At 35.6% G+C, this 24,377-nt stretch overlaps 1 protein-coding gene and 4 long non-coding RNA genes across 8 annotated transcripts in view; 4 read left to right on the top strand and 1 right to left on the bottom strand.

Moving 5' to 3' along the window:
- The first annotated feature begins 3,132 nt into the window (after window positions 1-3,132).
- On the top strand, window positions 3,133-4,456 carry LOC127868049 (uncharacterized). Its single transcript, XR_008043863.1, has 4 exons — window positions 3,133-3,187; window positions 3,345-3,394; window positions 4,061-4,126; window positions 4,403-4,456. It is a non-coding gene; the product is annotated as an uncharacterized LOC127868049 (long non-coding RNA).
- A 318-nt stretch (window positions 4,457-4,774) lies between these two features.
- Window positions 4,775-8,428, top strand: LOC127869439 (uncharacterized). Its single transcript, XM_052412021.1, has 4 exons — window positions 4,775-4,844; window positions 5,254-5,637; window positions 6,003-6,167; window positions 6,687-8,428. Exons 1-4 carry the CDS (start codon window positions 4,830-4,832, stop codon window positions 6,738-6,740), a joined length of 618 nt encoding a protein of 205 aa, XP_052267981.1. The 5' UTR covers window positions 4,775-4,829; the 3' UTR covers window positions 6,741-8,428.
- Window positions 8,429-8,705: 277 nt separating this feature from the next.
- The window catches only part of LOC127869503 (uncharacterized), a 99,339-nt gene continuing 83,667 nt past the window's right edge, over window positions 8,706-24,377 (top strand). The window contains exon 1 of the long non-coding RNA XR_008044604.1: window positions 8,706-9,147. This is a non-coding gene — a long non-coding RNA (uncharacterized LOC127869503). The remainder of the gene's footprint in view (window positions 9,148-24,377) is intronic.
- LOC127869461 (uncharacterized) overlaps window positions 9,324-24,377 on the top strand; it is an 80,636-nt gene continuing 65,582 nt past the window's right edge. Inside the window, exons 1-4 of one of the 4 annotated variants that reach the window (XR_008044573.1) lie at window positions 9,789-9,933; window positions 10,511-10,622; window positions 13,289-13,369; window positions 14,920-15,570. This is a non-coding gene — a long non-coding RNA (uncharacterized LOC127869461). Of the gene's footprint in view, window positions 9,934-10,510; window positions 10,623-13,288; window positions 13,370-14,919; window positions 15,571-24,377 lie in introns of those variants that run through there. The other 3 variants (XR_008044580.1, XR_008044578.1, XR_008044576.1) reach the window with 3 other exon arrangements.
- LOC127869514 (uncharacterized) lies at window positions 16,757-19,518 on the bottom strand. The gene is made up of 2 exons (XR_008044651.1): window positions 19,436-19,518; window positions 16,757-17,791 (listed from the first exon to the last, which is right to left on the bottom strand). It is a non-coding gene; the product is annotated as an uncharacterized LOC127869514 (long non-coding RNA).

The following is a 24,377-nucleotide window of genomic DNA, read 5'->3' as shown; positions in this document are numbered from 1 at the left end:
CATTACTGCAAGTCGACTAAGGCCACGGTAAATGACTCTTAAAAAGGCACCATTTTTCATTACTTCAAGTCGACTATGGCCACAGTAAATGACTCTTTAAATGACACCTACGTCTAATACTACAAGTCGACTATGGCCACAGTAAATGAATCTTAAAATTACACCATTGTTCATTACTGTAAGTTGACTATGGCCACAGTAAATGACTCTTAAAATGACACCATTGTTCATTACTGCAAGTCGACTATGGCCACAGTAAATGACTCTTAAAATAACACCATCGTTCATTTCTAAAAGTCGACTATGGCCACAGTAAATGACTCTTAAAACGAAACCATCGTTCATCACTGAAAGTCGACTATGGCCACAGTAAATTACTCTTAAAATGTCAGCACTGTTCATTACTGCATGTCGAATATGGCCACAGTAAATGACTCTTAAAATGACACCATCGTACATTACTGCAAGTCGAATATGGCCACAGTAAATGACTCTTAAAATGTCACCACTGTTCATTACTGCAAGTCGACTATGGCCACAGTAAATGTCTCTTAAAATGACACCATCGTTCATTACTGCTAGTCAACTATGGCCGCAGTAAAAGACTCTTAAAATGACACCATCGTTCATTACTTAAAGTCGACTATGGCCACAGTAAATAACTCTTAAAATGACACCATCGTTCATTACTGCAATTCGACTATGGCCACAGTAAATGACTCTTAAAATAATACCATCGTTCATTACTAAAAGTCGACTATGGCCACAGTAAATGACTCTTAAAATGACACCATCGTTCATTACTGCTAGTCGACTATGGCCACAGTAAATGCCTCTTAAAATGACACCATCGTACATTACTGCAAGTCGACTATGGCCACAGTAAATGACTCTTTAAATGACACCATCGTTCATTACTGCAAGTCGACTATGGCCACAGAAAAGACTCTTAAAATGACACCATCGTTCATTACTAAAAGTCGACTATGGCCACAGTAAATGACTCTTAAAATGACACCATCGTTCATTACTTCCAGTCGACTATGGCCACAGTAAATGACTCTTAAAATAACACCATCGTTCGTTACCGAAATTCGACTATGGCCACAGTAAATGACTCTTAAAATGTCACCACTGTTCATTACTGCAAGTCGACTATGGCCACAGTAAATGATTCTTAAAATTACACCATCGTTCATAACTGCTAGTCGACTATGGCCACAGTAAAAGACTCTTAAAATGACACCATCGTTCATTACTAAAAGTCGACTATGGCCACAGTAAATGACTCATAAAATAACACCATCGTTCATTACTGCAATTCTACTATGGCCACAGTAAATGACTCTTAAAATGACACCATTGTACATTACTGCAAGTCGACTATGGCCACAGTAAATGACTCTTAAAATGACACCATTGTACATTGCTGCAAGTCGACTATGGCCACAGTAAATGACTCTTAAAATGTAACCACTGTTCATTACTGCAAGTCGACTATGGCCACAGTAAATGATTCTTTAAATGACACCATCGTTCATTACTGCTAGTCAACTATGGCCGCAGTAAAAGACTCTTAAAATGACACCATCGTTCATTACTAAAAGTCGACTATGGCCACAGTAAATGACTCTTTAAATGACACCATCGTTCATTAATGCAATTCGACTATGGCTACAGTAAATGACTCTTAAAATGACACCATCGTTCATTGCTACAAGTCGACAATGGCCACAGTAAATGACTCTTAAAATGACACCATTGTTCATTACTTCAAGTCGACTATGGCCACAGTAAATGACTCTTAAAATAACACCATCGTTCATTAATAAAAGTCGACTATGGCCACAGTAAATGACTCTTAAAATAACACCATCGTTCATTACTGAAAGTCGACTATGGCCACAGTAAATGACTCTTAAAATAACACCGTCGGTCATTACTAAAAGTCGACTATGGCTACAGTAAATGACTCTTAAAAAGACACCATTGTTCATTTCTGAAAGTCGACTATGGCCACAGTAAATGACTTTTAAAATGTCACCACTGTTCATTACTGCAAGTCGACTATGGCCACAGTAAATGACTCTTAAAATGACACCATCGTACATTACTGCAAGTCGACTATGGCCACAGTAAATGACTCTTAAAATGTCACCTCTATTCATTACTGCAAGTCGACTATGGCCACAGTAAATGACTCTTAAAATGACACCATCGTTCATTACTGCAAGTCGACTATGGCCACAGTAAATGACTTTTAAAATGACACCCTTTTTTATTACTGGAAGTCGACTATGGCCACAGTAAATGACTCTTAAAATGTCACCACTGTTCATTACTGCAAGTCGACTATGGCCACAGTAAATGACTCTTCAAATATCATCACTGTTCATTACTGCAAGTCGACTATGGCAACAGTTAATCACTCTTAAAATGACACCATCGTTCATTACTGAAAGTCGACTATGGCCACAGCAAATGGCTCTTAAAATGTCCCCATCGTTCATTACTGCAAGTCGACTAAGGCCACGTTAAATGACTCTTAAAAAGGCACCATTTTTCATTACTTCAAGTCGACTATGGCCACAGTAAATGACTCTTTAAATGACACCTACGTCTAATACTACAAGTCGACTATGGCCACAGTAAATGAATCTTAAAATTACACCATTGTTCATTACTGTAAGTTGACTATGGCCACAGTAAATGACTCTTAAAATGACACCATTGTTCATTACTGCAAGTCGACTATGGCCACAGTAAATGACTCTTAAAATAACACCATCGTTCATTTCTAAAAGTCGACTATGGCCACAGTAAATGACTCTTAAAACGAAACCATCGTTCATCACTGAAATGCTATCTAGGTCCCTGTGGCATACAAAACGTGATTTTCCATTGTCACATCGACGGTGGAAGACAGGTGAGCAATGGTTTCATAGGATTTCTACATGTTCTAGTGGTTACAATAATGTAAAAGAAAGTCATATATATTTTACTCTTCATTGGATCACATAAGTTCATAGGAATTTGGTCGAAGTTCTATCGCCATTTCATGACGATCTTTTTTTATATATATTTCAGTGACGTTTTGTGGTTGCTTAACCATTGCAAATTTATTACAAACTTAGACGCGGCACCAAAAAGTTCCATCGGATATGGATTTTGCGTTTTCACGTTAGAGGTATTAATTCATACATTACTCTCCGTTGCATCCCTATTGATTATCATATTCAAATATTAATGCACAATTTCATTAACGTATTGTCATACTCTTGAAACAGTGTACATGCTATAATCATTTGGTTCTTTTTTATCAGTTTTTTCCTCATGTAATTCAGGCACTGACTGTCGTGGAGAAAAACATCCAAGATACCTTTTCAGAAAACGGGTAAGTTGTAATTGTCATAAATAAGGTAGCTTTTCTGCAATTAAATTCAATGCACTGATATACTAAGCTTATTCAAAATGTGCGTTAATGCTTACAAAAACTGACTGTAACAGCAGAAAAGCTTTGTAAACGGCGTAGCATTCGAACTCGGTCTTGCCACCGAAACCTATGTGTGACGGTGATGTGGAATTGGTCTTGATGCGTCTGTTACTTGCCCAAAGTCAAGAGCTACTTCGAATTCTATGAGCTCCGAACGAATCAGATAAACTCTATATGAGAAATTCGTAAAGACCAAAGTATCGCAATGATCCGGTTGCATTACGAACAGGCACTTAGAACAGTACAATGCCTAGCAATGGCAACTGTATATTGCATAAGCGCTTGGCATTCAAAATACCAATTATATTGAAAGCTATCTGTGTTCCCTTATTTATATAACCACTTTATATTTAGGATAAGAGCCGAAATATTTTGAATCAATCAACGATAAAAGTCGAGGTTCGATTGTAAAGAAAAAATATGTGTTATTCGCTTATTCACAATTTCTCCTGACAAACGGTACCATACACAATGTAAAACTTTCCCTTTCTTTGATTTCATACAAATTTCACAAAACATGGGAAATTGATTGCTTACTTAAACTGTCAATAATGACGACATTTACAGGAACCACCCTTTGGTAAAGCTCGTAGCTAACGAAAAGCTGAAATCAGCTTACAAGAAGAACAAAAGGTATTTCGTAATATATTTTTTTTTATTGAGTATTGATTTTTTTCATGAACTATTCCAGTCAGCCATAACATAATCATTGGGCCGTTTACAATGGATTTAGAAAGTGAAAAATAAACATAATATTGCATATGACCGATTTTGTAAAGGTTAAAATTAGTATGTGGAAAGATATACATCTAAGGTCGTGCTCGATCGAGACTGCCATCAACATTTGTTAAAAACTAAACTTAAACTTATAAAAATTAAAACCAATACCATTTCTTTATTAAATTACAGACTAGTTTCATCGTATACAGAATCCGTCCTCGTCAAGGAAGCGTGTTCAGTGATTATGCAAGAGGTAAAGAGCATGGTCTTTGATTATTTTTTGTAACAAGTATTATCTTACAATAATATATACGTTTTCAAAACATGATTTTATTTATAAGAGTGCGTAACATTTTGTTCATTTTGTGCACAACCACATTTTATTCACGAAAGTATAAACTTGCATCGATTTTGACGACCCATCCACAATGACGGATGCTGATTATTGGAATCTTACTGGTACGCATCCTAATTTGAATTGCATAATCACGCTGATGAGGAATGAAAGATCTACTGTCCTTATCTTATATACATGTATACACACAGGTCATGAATATTGCTCCTAGTCAAACTAAGAACTAGTTTAGGGAATGCGCTGCTCAGCACTTTGTTCAACATGACGATTGCGCAGGTATTATGTGGTTCGGATAATACAACCTATTTAAATACCAAGGCGACTGTGATATGATTTACCAAATGTATCCATAGATTGAATGTTGATACTGGTAAACTTAATTTCAATTTTTAAATTTCTCTTTCACAATATATCGTGGAAGAAAAGTAACTTTTCAGTCTTTTTAGACGATGAATATGATGGTAAACATTCATCAGTTTTCAACATTTTCTTAATGCAATTATGTATGTAATAGCATTCATAATTGAAATATTGCTTACTATAACCGAAAATGAAAATCGTTCTATTTATTTTAACAGGATATATTTCAAGAGGTAAAAAATCTTTAAAGCAGTTTACAAAAAAGCAACACTCTTATGGAAATTAAAAGAAAGTGGGCTTTATAAATAATGTGTTTATATTACAGATTCGGCGTGCGTTGAAATCGTCAAGAAAATCTTTGATGAAATCGTTCGTGCCAAAGAATATGGGATTTAAACATGTTTCCAGAGAGGAGATAAAAACGACCCATACACGACCTCTAGCGCAAGAATTGTTCGCTGCATCTGACCAAAATAAATCAATAATTGTTTTAGATGGAACATATATATATATACAAAAAAGTTCAAACTTTTCTTTCGCACGTCGGTCGTACTCCATGCACAAGCATAGGCCACTTGTCAAGCCAATGATTGTTGTGTCCACCACTGGCTACATTATATCTATTTTGGGACCGTACTTGGCGGATAGCAAAAACTCAGATGCAAATATACTGAAACACATCATCAATCAAAATACTGAGGATTTTAAGGTTTGGTTACATTCAAACATGTCATATAACTTTTTTTTTTAAACAAAACAAAATGTAGGAAACCAACTTGATGATGATGATGATGATGATGATATCATGATCATGGTGATGATTATGATCATGAGCATGATTTTGTTGATGATGTCGATAAGGTCGATAATGATTCGCATGATGATGATAATGATGACGATGATAATATTGATTACGATGATGGTGGTGGTATTCATTATTATGATGTAGATGATGATAATGGTGATAATCGGGATAATGATGATGATAATGGATGAGTACGATAATCATACTAATACAAATTATAGTCAATACGAAAATATGAGTACATTCATGCCGTAAACAAAACGTTTCAGAGCTGGATTCAGGAAGGTGATGTGGTCGTAGTTGACAGAGGTTTCCGAGATGCGTCGACTGTTCTCGAAGAACTTGGTGTAACTATGCAGATGCCATCTTTTATGCGAAAGGGGTCTACACAGCACACAAGCGAAGAGTCTAACAAGTCGAGGCTTGTGACGAAGGTAAATCTCCGCGCACATGTACTTGATTTATGATTAGATCACAATATAAATGTAATATATTGAGATGTATTTATACCTTTTTGTGAATAATTATATACTGTGTTCAAACTTACTCGCTTAACCGATAATTCGCCAATCATTTGATTATTTAATAGCACGGTTAAAATAACTATCGTTTCAACGGTCTAAGTGTATAAGTGTATTGTTTAAACAGATGCGATGGGTTGTCGAGTCAACCAATGGCAGACTCAAGACATGGACATATTTAGCTAGGACAATGCCAAACACCCAAGTGCCATTTATTGGTAAAATATTTTATGTAACATTCATAATCATTTCACAAAATAGATAACACATACTTGCGTTAAAACGTACATGGAGTAAACAGAGTGAAACCGTCACGTTATATACACTTAATACAATCCTACACATATGTATTAACATTATTTAAAATGTCCTAATAATAATGTGTATATTTATGTAATGAGATTCCTGTTATATATATGATATTTATTTAAGGTGACTATGTGCGAATTGTTGGAGCAATCTGCAACCGCTTCAGACCGGCTCTAAGTAGCGGGGACTCCGATCAAGACAAAATAGTTGCAGAGAGAATGTTGTATTTGTCAGGGCAGAACAACGATTTACAACAATTCATCTCTGACAACGACATAGAAAAAATAACCAAGGCATCGTGGAAACCGATGGACGAACTAGACATAAACTGTCCAATAATGACCGAGGATGAACTTAGATGTCTAATCTTTGGTGTATACACAGTTAAGCTGGCGGCTTCTTATACACAAGAGCACATGTCAAGTGACGGAATATACTCAATTCACGGTTATGTGCACAATATGAGTTTGCTGTGCTTGAAGTTCCAAAGTCGGCATGTGTCCCGAAAGCAATACCTGTCTTACATACGTTTTAAGGAGGGGTCAGTCGACGCATGGTTTTGCAGCTGCCCAGTGGGAGCACGTGTAGTTGGAACATGTGCGCACGTTACAAGTGCGCTGTGGTACCTTTGTTTCAGGCGACACCAAACTGATCAACCGTCAGATGGTCCGAGAAATTGGGCTGCAGACATTTCAGATGCTGCTAACGTGTCATATTAAATATTAAGACGCGCTCTGAGACATAGACAAAACAAGTCTTAAAAATGTGTGTTCATTTACATCTAATAAAGACAAAACAAGTCTTAAAAATGTGTGTTCATTTACATCTGATAAAGACAAAACAAGTCTATAAAATGTGTGTTCATTTACATCTGATTAAGACAAAACAAGTCTATAAAATGTGTGTTCATTTACATCTGATTAAGACAAAACAAGTCTATAAAATGTGTGCTGAATGATTTCTCTGAGAAAAAGGGGTTAAATGCATTAATAGGCGTCAAGTGCGCAGTAGAGGGCGTTGTGTTTCTGACAAACACATCTCTTGTTTAAAGATGTGAATGTAAGCAATATTACAATTTGCAACATTGAAAATATTTTATACTGATTGTTGAAAGTCGTGTAACTGACATGTTTATAAAATTGACTGGTTTTATTTTTTTGTTTTTTTGGTGACAAATATCAATGGGCAGAATAATGTGTGGATGGCATGATAGAAAAAAATGTCATTATTGGAAGAATGTGAACATTTACCAGATGAAAATCGTTAGTATAACAACGATTGTATAAACATAAGCTTCATACTATCGCTATATTTAAATCAGATTTGGGTTTTTCCAAAAATTGGAGAATGTGATTTGTCAACTACGGAAAAACTAAAACGTCAAAAAAGCCATATTTGACAATTATTAATGGAAAATTGTGAGGAAATAATAGGATAAATAGAATATTATGTTATTTTTGGATAAATATCAAGTTTATCATGCTCGGCACGAACTATGTTAGCGCTCGGCATGCCTCGCGCTACATCGGTTCTAAGCCTCGCATGATAAACTTGATATTTATCCAAAACTCACATAATATTCTCTATATGTACAAGGTTACGCGATCAGGATGTGCATACGGAATATGTTATTACAATAGGTCATGATATTACACCGTATTTGTTGTTGTTTTATTAATATTTTCGTTGTTACTTATAAGAATGTTCTAGTTTTATTATGATGATGCGATTTAAAAAAATGTTATAAACAATGTGTGATTATTTTGCGTAAAACATTTAGCGATATGAAGAAATAATAATATCATATGACATGTAATATGTTACTTTGATTTATGAACATGAATTAAATCATTTCTCACATTGTGGATCACCAAATTTTTAATGCTGATTGAATAATAAGCGCGGCAATCTGCGTCGATACAATTCGTAGTTGTGACGTTGCCGTAAAAAGCAACGTTAAACGACGTCAAAATTGGAAAATAGTGGGCATCTTTGTCTCGGGCTGGAGATAACGTCTTTTGAACAAATACATGCATTGAGGATATTTTGAAAAGATGACTCTCTGCACTTTATGTTCATAGTAGATTGAAAATAATTTGGATAAAGGCAAATAACGACCCTTAACGTCCCTTGTCCTTTAATTCGTCAAATGTAAATATTTTAAATGTTAATGGGAAGAACAAATTCTTAAAATGTACAATATCTCCATATAACATGCCTGTTAGACTGTCAATAGACATAGAATCCCGTTTTATTTTTTACGCGTTTTTTTTAAAGGCGAGTCCGAACAATATAAATAGTAAAGGCAAAAATTTAAAGTTATATAATTAATTGAAAAAAGTATATCGGTTTCGAATGTCATACAATAATTATTTTCTTCTTTGGTGTCAAAGTAAACTACATATTCGTACAGAAAATATTTCACAGTACATGTATGTAAAATTTGTTAAATATTCTCATAATCGTTTGTTTCATATCATAAAACTGCACGCGACTGGATGTAGTTATAAAGAGGCCACAGAGGCTCTGCAACGAACGGTGGCCAAAAGTATTTTCACAGCATATAGCCTGGCAACAACTCACCGTATGTATTGTCCATATCATTAATACTACAATGATCAGTTTTGTAAAAAAATATAGCAGTCATATTAGGTTTTTCTTTTCGTATAAATGTCATAGAAATTTCATTCGGATTTACGTTTTACAAAATGGTTTAAAGAGATATCTGTAACGTATGGAAAGCCAAAGGGGACCCCCGCTAAAAAACATAAACTTATATAGCAAATATCGGGATTGTCATTTTTCGCGGAACTTTCACTTTCCGCGAAAAACCAATGCCAGCATGGCCATAAAACACTACATACAAATCGAAATCTAAAAAGCGCGGAACTTTCATATATTTTCCGTCGGAGCAATTATTTTTCAACCCTGTAGAAAAAGCGGGCTCAATTAATCGCGCGGAACGTTATTTATCTACTCTGTACAAATAGTAGTGTTTAAAATCGCGCGGAGATTGTAGAATGCTATTTTAAGAAGTCTATTAAAGAGAGAAAATCCAGTAAATACCAGATCCAAAAAGCGCGGAACACAAATATCGTCCGCGAAAATTAAGCATTGAATTACTGTACAAATCTCGGGTTGTTAGGTGTTAGAATCCCTAGTTACCCGAAAAATTTGATTGGATCCGATACTTAGAAATAACCAATCAGATACTTTGTAACAAATGCAACACAATCAGTGCGTTGTTTCAAGATGGCGGAGCGAATTGCATGGTTATTGTTTCTACTCGATGGATTCGCAGATAATTCGGAAATAGATCAGATTGGGATCAATAACTGTATTGCATACGATCATTTACATGTATTACCAGGTTTGTATTTGTACTTTTTTAATATTGTGTAAAACTATCCGATAATATGCATAATGTTGACAATTGTTAATTAAATGAGCCGCGTTCTGAGAAAACTGGGCTTAATGCATGTGCGTAAAGTGTCATCGCAGATTAGCCTGTGCAGTCCGCACATGCTAATCAGGGATTATACTTTCCGCTTTTATGGTATTTTTAATTTCAAGGAAGTCCCTCCTTACCGAAAATGAAGTTTATGCGGAAAGTGTCGTCCCTGATTAGCCTGTGCGGACTGCACAGGCTTACGCTAATCTGGGATGACACTTTACGCACATGCACTAAGCCCAGTTTTCTCCGAATGCGACTGAAATAATAACTTATTGTAATGTAATGTACTTGTGTCTTGTATTCGTTTAGTTGAACGTCAATATATTAATACATTTATTTTTGTTTTCAACCTATTAATTAAAATAAGGTATTGTTTTTAATCCGTTTTTAGTTTCGTTATAGCTGACCTAGATTTAAACATTTCGTCATAAATTAATAAATAAAATTATTAATAAATTTATGTTTTAATATAATTTATATATAAATTTTGTAGGTGTGTGTTGCCAGTAATGGTTGAAGATATGCCAAACAAATTGTGCCTCTCTATACAGACAGATTTCAGGTCTCAATTTCGACTTCAAAGGTCAACATATCACTGATATCAGGTTTGTCAGCTATTGGTTTGTATTATTCTTATCCACATTGCAGCAAGAATAACTGGATAACTTAACTTTTCAATAGCTATTACATGTAGATCTAATTTAAATTAATCATGTTTCTAAATCATCCACTAAATGCGGCTAATTCTCCACTTGTTGGAAGTTTTTTGTGATAAAAACTTGGAGTAGATTTATTTTACTCCCAAATACCTTTAAGAAAGCCCAACAGCTGTAGAGTGATGGAAAATCTACTTCTTTAAAGTATTTATAAGTGAATAGACCCTTTTCACAATAAGCCAATATAGCAGGTAGTCAAATGATTGCAGAATTCCAGAATGAGGCTGAACGTGTAGAGATTTCTAATAGTGCATCGCAATATCGCTCTGCTTTCGATCATTCAGCTAGATCTACTTAATGATATTGCCAACACAAGTTGACTTCATCAGATATAGCCATTAATTACTTAATATATACTTTCCATTTTAAGTGCCAATATATGAAATACATTTTCTTGATTAAAGTACTTGTTTGTATTCTTGTTTGTATTCTTTTTTTTTGCACAAACTCTGACACTCCAAGTATGGCTTTCAATTCTTAGTGTGTGTAAATTGACAGTCTTAAACTTATTGGATTATCTGACACTCTTTGTTTTTCCATTATTTGGGCGATTAATCAATTATTTTATTTATTGATAGATCTTGCGTTTAAATTCCCCTGTATTCAGCACAAACCCATAACCTCTTTATGATCAGATACTGTGCAGACAAATACTAAATAACAACGTGATGTCATAAACCACATTTTGTAGATATCTGGTCATCTGGTCATTTAACACAATTAATGACACCTCCATGTGACCATGGCGTCTCATGGTTGTAGCATTGCGTAGCTGTTTCTTGGAATAATTTAACGCCAAATACTCAATTGTTGCTTTTACTGAACATAAAAGATATTGTCAACATTGAAAGTCATCTGTCCAAAAAGATTGTCAGAAACTAAATACTGTATACATATTAGCCAGTTTTATCATAATTATAAAGTGCTTTATACCTATATATTTTTAATATTTCAAAAATTTAATGCTAAACATTTGTGTCATTTTCTTCTATTTGATAGGACTTTGTCTGATGCTTGATTCAACTCTTACACGTTCTATAATTCATGAAATTGTACACATCCTACCTTTGAAAATTGTAGTCTTACAATACTTAGTATTGTATACTGCTAATTTATGACTTCGATTTGTGCAATAATCGATGTTTAGTCTTCAGACCACATTTACTCTGATGCTTATGGGTAACTGGAAATTGTATGCCCCTGGAAGGGTGGCATATAGCAGTTGAACTGTCCGTCAGTCAGTCAGGATGTCAGTCTGTCCGTCTGTCCGAAAAAAAATTAACGTTGGCCATTACTTTTGCAACATTGAAGATAGCAACTTGATATTTGGCATGCATGTGTATCTCATGAAGCTGCACATTTTGAGTGGTGGAAGTTCAAGGTCAAGGTCGTCCTTCAAGGTCAAAGGTTAAAAAAATATATGTAGAATTAAAAGCGGCGCAGTAGTGGGCATTGTGTTTCTGATGAACACATCTATTGTTATATATAAAGATTAAATATAATTCATTAATATACACTAATAGTACATAACTTATGTCCTTGAATCATTATTTAGGTGTTATAATTTTTATATTTGAATTACTTATCAATTTTTTTACTTAACACAGCATGACATGTGATGGTTGTCTGTATTCATATGTTTGACTTAATTGTAACCAGTGTCAAGTGCGCATTATAATCTTGATATTCAACGCAATTTGCATAGCAAAAGAAAATGCAGTTCCACGTTCAGCCTTGTTCTGCAATTCAACGCGTCAGGTGATATGATTGATATCTATAAATAGTATCGGTGTTCATATTGTGAAACTGGTCTATTATTCGATACTGATTAATTTGATGAATCAAGTTAATTTTTGTTAAATACATCTGTTAAATATTTATGCCCCCCTCCGAAGAAGAGCAGGATTATTGTTTTGCACATGTCGGTCCGAATGTCCATATGTCTGTCCACCAGATGGTTTCCGGATGATAACCCAAGAACGATTTTGCCTAGGATCATGAAACTTCATAGGTACATTGATCATGACTCGAAGATGACCCCTATTGATTTTCAGGTCACAAGGTCAAGGTCACAGTGACCCTAAATAGTAAAATGGTTTCCCGATGATAACTCAAGAACGCTTATGCCTAGGATCATGAAACTTCATAGGTACATTGATCATGACTCGCAGATGACCCCTATTGATTTTGAGGTCACTAAGTCGAAGGTCAAGGTCACGGTGACCCAAAATAGTAAAATGGTTTCCGGATGATAACTCAAGAACTTATGCCTAGGATCATGAAACTTTATAGGTACATAGATAATGACTCGCAGATGACCCCTATTGACTTTCAGGTCACTAGGTCAAAGGTCAAGGTCACAGTGCCAAAAAACGTATTCACACAATGGCTGCCACAGCAATTGACAATCCATATGGGCGGCATGCATGTTTTACAAACAGCCCTTGTTTGAAATTTATTTTATGACATTAAAGTAATGTATAGGGAATTTAGTTACCTACACATTCTTTGAAAAGAAATTTGAATTGTAAATGTATACTTCATTTATTTTGTAGGAATTCTGTACAACTGTGGAACCATGTATGGTACGTGACCGCACAATGTTGGTTGGCAAAAGGATATTGGAATAAGCAAAGGTAAATTGTATGTGAAGGAGTCTTGACAATTGCAAATATAGTTAGTTTTTTTGTAAGGCTCGCAGAAAGTGACCCTAGCCTTCATATATAAATAAAAAGCTGAAAGAGTATTTATGAAAAATCGTGTAATCAAGTTTGCAATATGTTACATTTTATTTATAAGCTCATCTTTTTTTTTTGAAAAAAAAGAGATATTGTCATCATCTTGGCGTCGGCGTCTGCGTCGGCGTCCGGTTAAGTTTTGTGTTTAGGTCCACTTTTCTCATAAAGTATCAAGTATAAAACTTATTTACTTACTACCATGAGGGGACTGGGCAGGCAAAGTTAGATAACTCTGGCATGCATTTTGACAGAATTATGTGCCCTTCTTATACTTAGAAAATTGAAAATTTGGTTAAGTTTTGTGTTTAGGTCCACTTTATTCCTACAGTATCAAAGCTATTGCTTTCATACTTGCAACACTTACTATCATAAAGGGACTGTGCAGACAAAGTTATGTAACTCTGACTGGCATTTTGAAAGTATTATGTGCCCTTTTTATTCTTAGAAAATTGAAAATTTTGTTAAGTTTTGTGTTTTCGTCCACTTTACTCCTAAAGTATCATAGATATTGCTTTCATACTGGGAACACTCGCAAATTATCATAAGGGGACAGTACAGGACAAGTTGAATAACTCTGGTTGTCATTTTGACAGAATTATGGTCCTTTTCTTACTTAGTAACTTTGAATATATGGTTAAATTTTGTGTTTTGATCTACTTTACTTCTCAAGTATCAAGGCTATTGCTTTCAAACTTCAAATACTGTCATGCTATCATAAGTTACTGTAGCTGGCAAGTTGAATTTTACCTTGACCTTTGAATGACCATGACTCTCAAGGTGAAATTATTAAATTTTGCTAAAATTTCCATAACTTCTTTACAAGCGTTACAAAGCAACTCTTATCTGACATACCACAATAGACTCCACCCAAACCATCCCCCACGCCCCCCCCCCAAAAAAAGAAAAAAGTACTTTTTTTTTCATTTTGAAAGATCATCTAATAAATGACCACACCCTCACACTATACCCCCTGCCCATTTTTTTTAAACATGGCTAAAAAACACAAATATTTATTTTTATCATTTTTTCATTTTTGGAAGATGTGTAATAAATGACCACACCACCACACTATACACCCTTCTCCACCCCACCTCTCCCTCCTTTGTGATTGAAGTATTGAGATAGGTCCCTTCAACTTTAAAAAAAATAGATGAGAGGTCTGAACCTGCAGGGCGTGCTCTTGTTAACAATCAAATGAGACATAACTTAGAAGCTTCACTTCATTTACTTTGTCAGGCTGGCGTAGTGGATATGGTGTTCACCTAGTGATGGGAACATTTTGGGTTCAACCCTGTTTATTAGCGGTCTCTTTATCTTCATATATACAAAGTACTGATTACTCCCAGAAAACGGACTCTAGAATGTCTTAATAAGCATAAAGCTTTCAATGCAATCAAGCATAATTAATATGGCTAAACTCTAGCATGAATTTTACTTTTGTATTTCAGGGACTCAACATTACACAGTCATTTCAACATGTAGAGTCTTGTCAGCAATGATGGAGCAGTACTTCAGATTTCCAGAATCTCGTCATGAGCTGAAGATCATTGCCTATGAATTTCCTGAATGATGTAGAATGATTGGACTGTTGATGGAACCCACAGTGCATGTCCTGCTTCAACATCTGAGCATAGGTCCTTGTTTATCAGCAGTTTAGTTCTTCAAGCAGTCTGTGACAGTTACTTGAAATGTTTGGACATATGACCTGGATGGCCAAGTTCTGTGCATGATGCCCATTTAAATAGGAACGGCCCAGTGGCGCATTAAATGGACATTTTTCGAATGTTCTCAAGGATTCAGCTTACCGCCTGACAAGAAATCTTGCTTTTTGTTCAGTATCGAGGCCATGGACATTTGTATCATTTGCAAAAGATACTGCGATATTTGTGCCTTTGTTCATGCTTTATAGTTGATTAACAATTGGAAGCCATAACCTGTTTTTAAGATGGTGTTAGTGGGACAATGAATTTTGTAAAGATTTAAAGACTGGAAAAGATAATTAAAAGTCAAAAGAGTTCTGCTATTGTTAAGCATGCTTTATTGATTTGTAATGTTAGAAAGATAGCATTATTAACAGAATAAAATGTCCATAATTTGAATATTCTACTGTTTTCAGCAACATTTAATTTGATATAGTACAAAATGCTGCATCATGTTATATCATGATCTGTTTTGTGAACAATGACCTTTCAATGTATATTTAATAATTTGTCAATGGGTGTTACACGCATAAGCCCTACCATTAGCCCAAAAAGGAATTGCTTAGGAGTTTTGCCACCTTCTAGAGAAAAATACTTCTCAGAAACAATTGCATTTTGGAAAGTCTATGGCTAGTAAAATTTGGATTCCTTTTGGATACCCAAGGTTACCAATTTATGTTTAATAAATTTGCAATAAAAAGCTTTGACAGAACATAATGTCACAGAGTCGAACACGTGTATGGAATAAAGTGGAAGTTGATTAAATTAGTAATACACATTATATGCTTCTTTGATTAAAAGTTTGTGTTTTCACTAAAACTGCAAACATAGTAAGCTTTAAAGTATTGCAAAGACCTATCAATATTGATAGGTCTTTGAGTATTGCAACTAAATAAAATATTCAGATTTAAATTGTATTATTTGAATGCACTGTCTAATACATATGAGCCTCGCTCTGTGAAAAAGGGGTTTAATGCATGTGCACTCCAGATTAGCCTGGGCAGACCGCACAGGCTAATCAGGGAGGATACTAAACGCACATGCATAAAACCCCTATTTCACAGAGCAAGGCTCATATATGTTCAATAAACCAAAGATAATCAAAAACAAAATGAGACATTTAACCCTGTACCACTCAAAAACGCACTAAGACACATTCGAGAATAAATTTAATTTAAGACCTTTCTTACTATATTAAAGTTTTAAAGGCTTTGTTTCCAACCCATGGATACTGATGAGCAGCAAACAGCATAAAACCTGAACAGATTGTGAGTTACTTGCAGGCTGTTCTGGTTTTATGATGTTTGCATGTAGAAAATTTAAAATTTCCTCAGAGCAGGAAAAGGTTAATAATAACACAACAGCAATTATACTTAAGTTATTTTAAGACTTCATACTAATGCAAGTAACTTGCAACTGTCTAACCAAAATCGGAGATGGTGGAGGGCAAAATTAATGGCTGTGCACCTTGAATTATCTATTCATACTCATACAATATAATGTTGATCTACAGTATCTTGTACAGCATGCATCTAATACTACAGCCAAATTTGCTTACAAATAATATTACAAGAAACACAAGTCATTAAAGACTTAACTTTATTGCATCAACCATTTAGCAGGAATAAAATATAAAGAGAAAAATTATGGCAATTTTTTCATCTGAACATGCAAGTCTTCATATACAATCCCATTGCATATAAAAACGACAGTTTACTATTTTTCCGTTCTATATGTCAGCATAAAGACAAGATGGTATTCACTGTGCAATAAAACACAAGCAATCATATTAAAATTGCTTTTAATTATATGAACTGTACCTTCACTAACATTCAAGAATTTTAATATAAATACATGATGAAAGATGAGCTTTTTCTTGTCTTAAAATAACTTGATACTTTGCAATGACCAAACAATACAACTCAACATACAAATTATCCAACAAAATATATTTTAATGACACAATATTTTTATTCAACAATAGGAATAGCTTAAGGTTGTAACATATTACACTAAAGTCACAGTGTCAATCTAAGCAAAGAGTAGAATCATAAAGAGATGTCCACAACGGATGATGTGCAAGCTGGCTCTGACTCAGATTTCCACATCAGTTGATGTGCAAGCTGGTTATTACAAGGATGTGAACAACCGATGACGTGCAAGCTCTAAGACAGATATCCACAACAGAGATTGTCCTTGCTGGCTCTGACTAATGTCCACAAGTATATAACATGCAAGCTATCTCTGACTGATGTCCTAAACATATGACGTGCAAGCTGGCTCTAACACAGATGTCCACAACAGATTACGTGCAAGCTAGCACTTACACGGATGTCCACAACAGAGGATGTGTAAGCTGGCTCTAACACTGATGTCCAAAAGAGATGACGTGCAAGCTGGCTCTTACACGGATGTTCACAACAGATGACATGCAAGCTAGCACTAACACTGATGTCCACAATAGAGGACGTGCAAGCTGGCTCTAACACGGATGTCCACAACAGATGACATGCAAGCTGGCTCTTACTCGGTTGTCCACAACAGAGGTCAGATGGGCAAGCTGGCTCTGCCTCAGATATGTACACAGAAGATGATGTTCAAGTTGGGAACACTGCTACAGCTATAAAATACAAAAACCATGTTTCATACTATCATATTATTTTACTACATGTATTTCTTCCACAATACAGAACATTATACTCATTATTAGCATTCTGCTATTGCTATCTGAAGGTTTACCAGATGCTATGTGTGAAGATAGTTCATACCAGAAATTAGCCGAAAAACACTTTTTAGACATAATGTGCATTCTGCTTTAAGATATATAGCTCAGAATTCACTGGTTAAATCAAATTTTTTGGACTAAATTGGCGTGGCATGCAGACAAAATGTCGAGTTTTGAAACTGTGTCGTATCTGGTGTGAATCTTGAGTTATTTAATTTGGTCAGTATATCAGATGTGTACACCTGTTATATGTTAACTGTAAGAGTTTAGAATGTCTTGACAGTCATTGTGTTTGTAATACATTGTGTTATCTTTCAGATTTGTGTGACAGTTAAATATAATAATCAATAATCTTGTTCTGCATGCCGGTCAAATTGTTCCGTGGTAAACACCTACCCATTGTGGTCAACTCGTACCTGTTTTTTAGTCAACTTGTACCTACCCAAACAATTTTTATTTTCCTCTTGATGTTTCAACTTAAATTATCTAAGCATTGCTCACGCAAGTTGTCTGCTGCAGATATGTATAAGCAGCGAAAGTGTTGCTGAAAATTGACACTTGTGGTTGATGTCTTTCAAGAATTTTACAATTGTGACAAAATAAGACAAATGAAACAAGTTGAATAGTTTGAATGAAGAACGAGTTGACAACAAGAGCACCGCATAACGGATGCCACGCTCTGCTACAGGTGCTTGTCAGATTTATTTTTTTAGAGGTCACAATGACCTTGACCTAGTGACCCCAAAATGGGTGTGGCGTGTAGAACAAATCAACATGCATCTACATATGAAGTTTCAAAGTTGTAGTTGGAAGCACTTTATTTTAGAGCCAATGTTAAAGTTTTATAGTAGAGGTCACAGTGACCTTGACCTTTGACCTAATGACCCAAAAATGGGTGTGGCGTGTAGAACTCATCAAGGTGCATCTACATATGAAGTTTCAAAGTTGTAGGTGGAAGCACTTTGATTTTAGAGCCTATGTTAAAGTTTTATATTAGAGGTCACAGTGACTTTGACCTAGTGATCCAAAAATGGGTGTGGCGTGTAGAACTCATCAAGGTGCATCTACATATGAAATTTCAAAGTTGTAGGTGGAGCACTTTGATTTTAGAGCCAATGCTAAGGTTTTAGCACGACGCCTACGGCGGACGACGAGCTGGCTATGACAATACCTCGGGTTTTCTCCGAAAACGCCGAGCTAAAAATGGGTACGAGTTGACCAAGGTACGAGTTGCCTTTGGGATGAATTGCCTGTAAAGCCTTGTTCTTTTTCTTTTTAATTGAAGATGTATACGGCGCTGGACTAGAGCATACGACTGCCATAACAATAACTTGGCTCTCTACTAACTGAGCTTAAGGGAAGATGTTTCTTACACACAAACACTATATTTCATTATTTGCCGACATATGATTATGACGTGTTTTTGCGGGTGTTTATGTTTAATCAGAGACGTTTGCATATAGACAAACCGTGAAAACAACACTCGATACTCTTGAGCTGTTTTAATTGCATTAAAATTCATGTATGTTAAATACTAACCTCATTGCTAATGTCATCAAAATTGATCACGCTTTCGCCCTTAAAATTTTTTGTGTTAATGTGAAACAGTCATCATGATGACTGCATAAATGCTGGATAAGACGCGAGTTTTGATAGGTTCTTTCTAGGTGTCGGAACCAATCAAATTTTATCGCGTAACCACATAGCAACCCGAATTTCGTGCAGTAATTCAATGCTATTGAAAATCGCGCGGAGTAATGAATCTTCCGCGCGATTTTTCATTAGCAACCCGCAATTTACATAGCAACCCGAGATTTGTACAGTAATTCAATGCTTAATTTTCGCGGAAGATATTTGTGTTCCGCGCTTTGTGGATAAGGTCCGCGCGATTTTATACACTACTTTTTGTACAGAGTAGATAATATTTAGGTTCCGCGCGATTATTTGAGCCCGCATTCTCTCCAGGGTTGAAAGAGAATTGTTCCGACGGAAAATATATGAAAGTTTCGCGCTTTTTAGATTTCGATTTGTATGTAGTATTTTATGGCTATGCTGGCCTTGGTTTTTCGCGGAAAGTGAAAGTTCCGCGAAAAATGAAAATCCCGATATTTACTATATAAGTATATGTATTTTAGCGGGGGTCCCCTTTGGCTTTCCATAAAATCTAAATCTAAAAAGCGCGGAACATTACTATATTTTCCGTCGGAACAATTATCTTTCAACCCCGTAGAGAAAGCGGGCTCAAATAATCGCGCGGAACCTTAATATTATCTACTCTGTACAAATAGTAGTGTATAAAATCGCGCGGACCTAATCCACAAAGCGCGGAACACAAATATCTTCCGCGAAAATTAAGCATTGAATTACTGTACAAATCTCGGGTTGCTATGTAAATTGCGGGTTGCTAATGAAAAATCGCGCGGAAGATTCATTACTCCGCGCGATTTTCAATAGCATTGAATTACTGCACGAAATTCGGGTTGCTATGTGGTTACGCGATAAAATTTGATTGGTTCCGATACCTAGAAAGAACCAATCAAAACTCGCGTCTTATCCAGCATTCATGCAGCCATCATGATGACGGTTGTTTCACATTAACACAAAACCTTTCAAAGAGTGATCATTTTTGATGACATTAGCAATGAGGTTAGTATTTAACATACATGAATTATGAATTTTAATGCAATCAAAACAGCTCAAGAGTATCGAGTGTTGTTTTCACGGTTTGTCTATATGCAAACGTCTCTGATAAAACATAAATACCCGCATAAACACGTCATAATCATATGTCGTCAAATAATGAAATATAGTGTTTGTGTGTAAGAAACATCTTCCCTTAAGCTCAGTTAGTAGAGAGCCAAGTTATTGTTATGGCAGTCGTGTGCTCTAGTCCAGCACCGTATACATCTTCAATTAAAAAGAAAAAGAACAAGGCTTTACAGGCAATTCATCCCAAAGGCAACTCGTACCTTGGTCAACTCGTACCCATTTTTAGCTCGGCGTTTTCGGAGAAAACCCGAGGTATTGTCATAGCCAGCTCGTCGTCCGCCGTAGGCGTCGTGCTAAAACCTTAGCATTGGCTCTAAAATCAAAGTGCTCCACCTACAACTTTGAAATTTCATATGTAGATGCACCTTGATGAGTTCTACACGCCACACCCATTTTTGGGTCACTAGGTCAAAGTCACTGTGACCTCTAATATAAAACTTTAACATAGGCTCTAAAATCAAAGTGCTTCCACCTACAACTTTGAAACTTCATATGTAGATGCACCTTGATGAGTTCTACACGCCACACCCATTTTTGGGTCACTAGGTCAAAGGTCAAGGTCACTGTGACCTCTACTATACAACTTTAACATTGGCTCTAAAATCAAAGTGCTTCCACCTACAACTTTGAAACTTCATATGTAGATGCATGTTGATTTGTTCTAAACTCCACACCCATTTTGGGGTCACTAGGTCAAGGTCATTGTGACCTCTAAAAAAATAATCTGACAAGCACCTGTAGCCGAGCGTGGCACCCGTTATGCGGTGCTCTTGTTGTCAACTCGTACCTCATTCAAACTATTCAACTTGTTTCATTTGTCTTATTTTGTCACAATTGTCGAATTCTTGAAAGACATCAACCACAAGTGTCAATTTTCATCAACACTTTCGCTGCTTATACATATCTGCAGCAGACAACTTGCGTGAGCAATGCTTAGATAATTTAAGTGGAAACGTCAAGAGGAAAATAAAAATTGTCTCTATGAGTTTGACTTATAAGCTAACCATCCTACACCTATTTCTGTATATCGGGTACGGGTTTAGTTTGGGTAGGTACCAGTTGACTAAAAAACAGGTAAGAGTTGACCACAATGGGTAGGTGTTTACCACGGAACAATTTGACCGGCATGCAGAACAAGATTATTGATTATTATATTTAACTGTCAAACAAATCTGAAAGATAACACAATGTATTACAAACACAATGACTGTCAAGACATTCTAAACTCTTACAGTTAACATATAACAGGTGTACACATCTGATATACTGACCAAATTAAATAACTCAAGATTCACACCAGATACGACACAGTTTCAAAACTCAACATTTTGTCTGCATGCCATGCCAATTTAGTCCAAAAAATTTGATTTAACCAGTGAATTCTGAGCTATATTTCTTAAAGCAGAATGCACATTATGTCTTAAAAGTGTTTTCCGGCTAATTTCTGGTATATCTTCAGATATCAATAGCAGAATGCAAATAATGAGTATAATGTTCTGTATTGTGGAGGAAATACATGTAGTAAAATAATATGCAAGTATGAAACATGGTTTTTGTATTTTATAGCTGTAGCAGTGTTCCCATCTTGAACATCTTCTGTGTATCTGTGGGGCAGAGCCAGCTTGCCCATCTGACCTCTGTTGTGGACAACCGAGTCAGAGCCAGCTTGCATGTCATCTGTTGTGGACATCCGTGTTAGAGCCAGCTTGCACGTCCTCTGTTGTGGACATCCGTGTTAGTGCTAGCTTGCACGTCATCTGTTGTGGACATCCGTGTTAGAGCCAGCTTGCACGTCATCTCTTTTGGACATCAGTGTTAGAGCCAGCTTGCACATCCTCTGTTGTGGACATCCGTGTAAGTGCTAGCTTGCACGTAATCTGTTGTGGACATCTGTGTTAGAGCCAGCTTGCACGTCATATGTTTAGGACATCAGTCAGAGATAGCTTGCATGTTATTTACTTGTGGACATTAGTCAGAGCCAGCAAGGACAATCTCTGTTGTGGATATCTGTCTTAGAGCTTGCACGTCATCGGTTGTTCACATCCTTGTAATAACCAGCTTGCACATCAACTGATGTGGAAATCTGAGTCAGAGCCAGCTTGCACATCATCCGTTGTGGACATCTCTTTATGATTCTACTCTTTGCTTAGATTGACACTGTGACTTTAGTTTAATATGTTACAACCTTAAGCTATTCCTATTGTTGAATACAAATATTGGGTCATTAAAATATATTTTGTTGGATAATTTGTATGTTGAGTTGTATTGTTTGGTCATTGCAAAGTATCAAGTTATTTTAAGACAAGAAAAGGCTCATCTTTCATCATGTATTTATTTTAAAATTCTTGAATGTTAGTGAAGGGACAGTTCATATAATTAAAAGCAATTGTAATATAATTGCTTGTGTTTTATTGCACAGTGAATACCATCTTGTCTTTATGCTGTTATATAGAACGGAGAAATAGTAATCTGTCGTTTTTATATGCAATGGGATTGTATATCAAGACTTGTATGTTCATATGAAAAAATTGCCATAATTTTTCTCTTTATATTTTATTCCTGCTAAATGGTTGATGCAATAAAGTTAAGTCTTTAATGACTTGTGTTTCTTGTAATATTATTTGTAAGCAAATTTGGCTGTAGTATTAGATGCATGCTGTACAAGATACTGTAGAGCAACATTATATTGTTTGAGTATGAATAGATAATTCAAGGTGCACAGCCATTAATTTTGACCTCCACCATCTCCGATTTTGGTTAGACAGTTGCAAGTTACTTGCATTAGTATGATGTCTTAAAAATTAGTATAATTGCTGTTGTGTTATTATTAACCTTTTCCTGCTCTGAGGAAATTTTAAAATTTCTACATGCAAACATCATAAAACCAGAACAGCCTGCAAGTAACTCACAATCTGTTCAGGTTTTATGCTGTTTGCTGCTCATCAGTATCCATGGGTTGGAAACAAAGCCTTTAAAACTTTAATATAGTAAGAAAGGTGTTAAATTAAATTTATTCTCGAATGTGTCTTAGTGCGTTTTTGAGTGGTACAGGGTTAAATGTCTCATTTTGTTTTTGATTATCTTTGGTTTATTGAACATATATGAGCCTTGCTCTGTGAAAAAGGGGTTTAATGCATGTACGTTAAGTATCGTCCCTGATTAGCCTGTGCGGTCTGCCCAGGCTAATCTGGAGTACTCATGCATTAAACCACTTTTTCACAGAGCAAGGCTCATATGTATTAGACAGCGCATTCAAATAATACAATTTAAATCTGAATCTTTTATTTAGTTGCAATACCTTAAAGCTTACTATGTTTGCAGTTTTAGTGAAAACACAAACTTTTAATCAAAGAAGCATATAATGTGTATTACTCATTAAATCAACTTCCACTTAATTCCATACACGTGTTCGACTCTGTGACATTATGTTCCGTCAAAGCTTTTTATTGCAAATTCATTAAACATAAATTGGTAACCTTGGGTATCCAAAAGGAATCCAAATTTTACTAGCCATAGACTTTCCAAAATGCAATTGTTTCTGAGAAGTATTTTTCTCTAGAAGGTGGCAAAACTCCTAAGCAATTCCTTTTTGGGCTAATGGTAGGGCTTATGCCTGTAACACCCATTGACAAATTATTAAATATACATTGAAAGGTCATTGTTCACAAAACGGATCATGATATAACATGATGCAGCATTTTGTACTATATCA

The sequence above is a fragment of the Dreissena polymorpha genome, chromosome 1, assembly GCF_020536995.1.
Source record: "Dreissena polymorpha isolate Duluth1 chromosome 1, UMN_Dpol_1.0, whole genome shotgun sequence".
In the NCBI taxonomy this organism is placed as follows: Eukaryota; Metazoa; Mollusca; class Bivalvia; order Myida; family Dreissenidae; genus Dreissena; species Dreissena polymorpha.
Note: the sequence above shows the minus strand (reverse complement) of the source record. Positions and strands in the feature narration are given on the sequence as shown.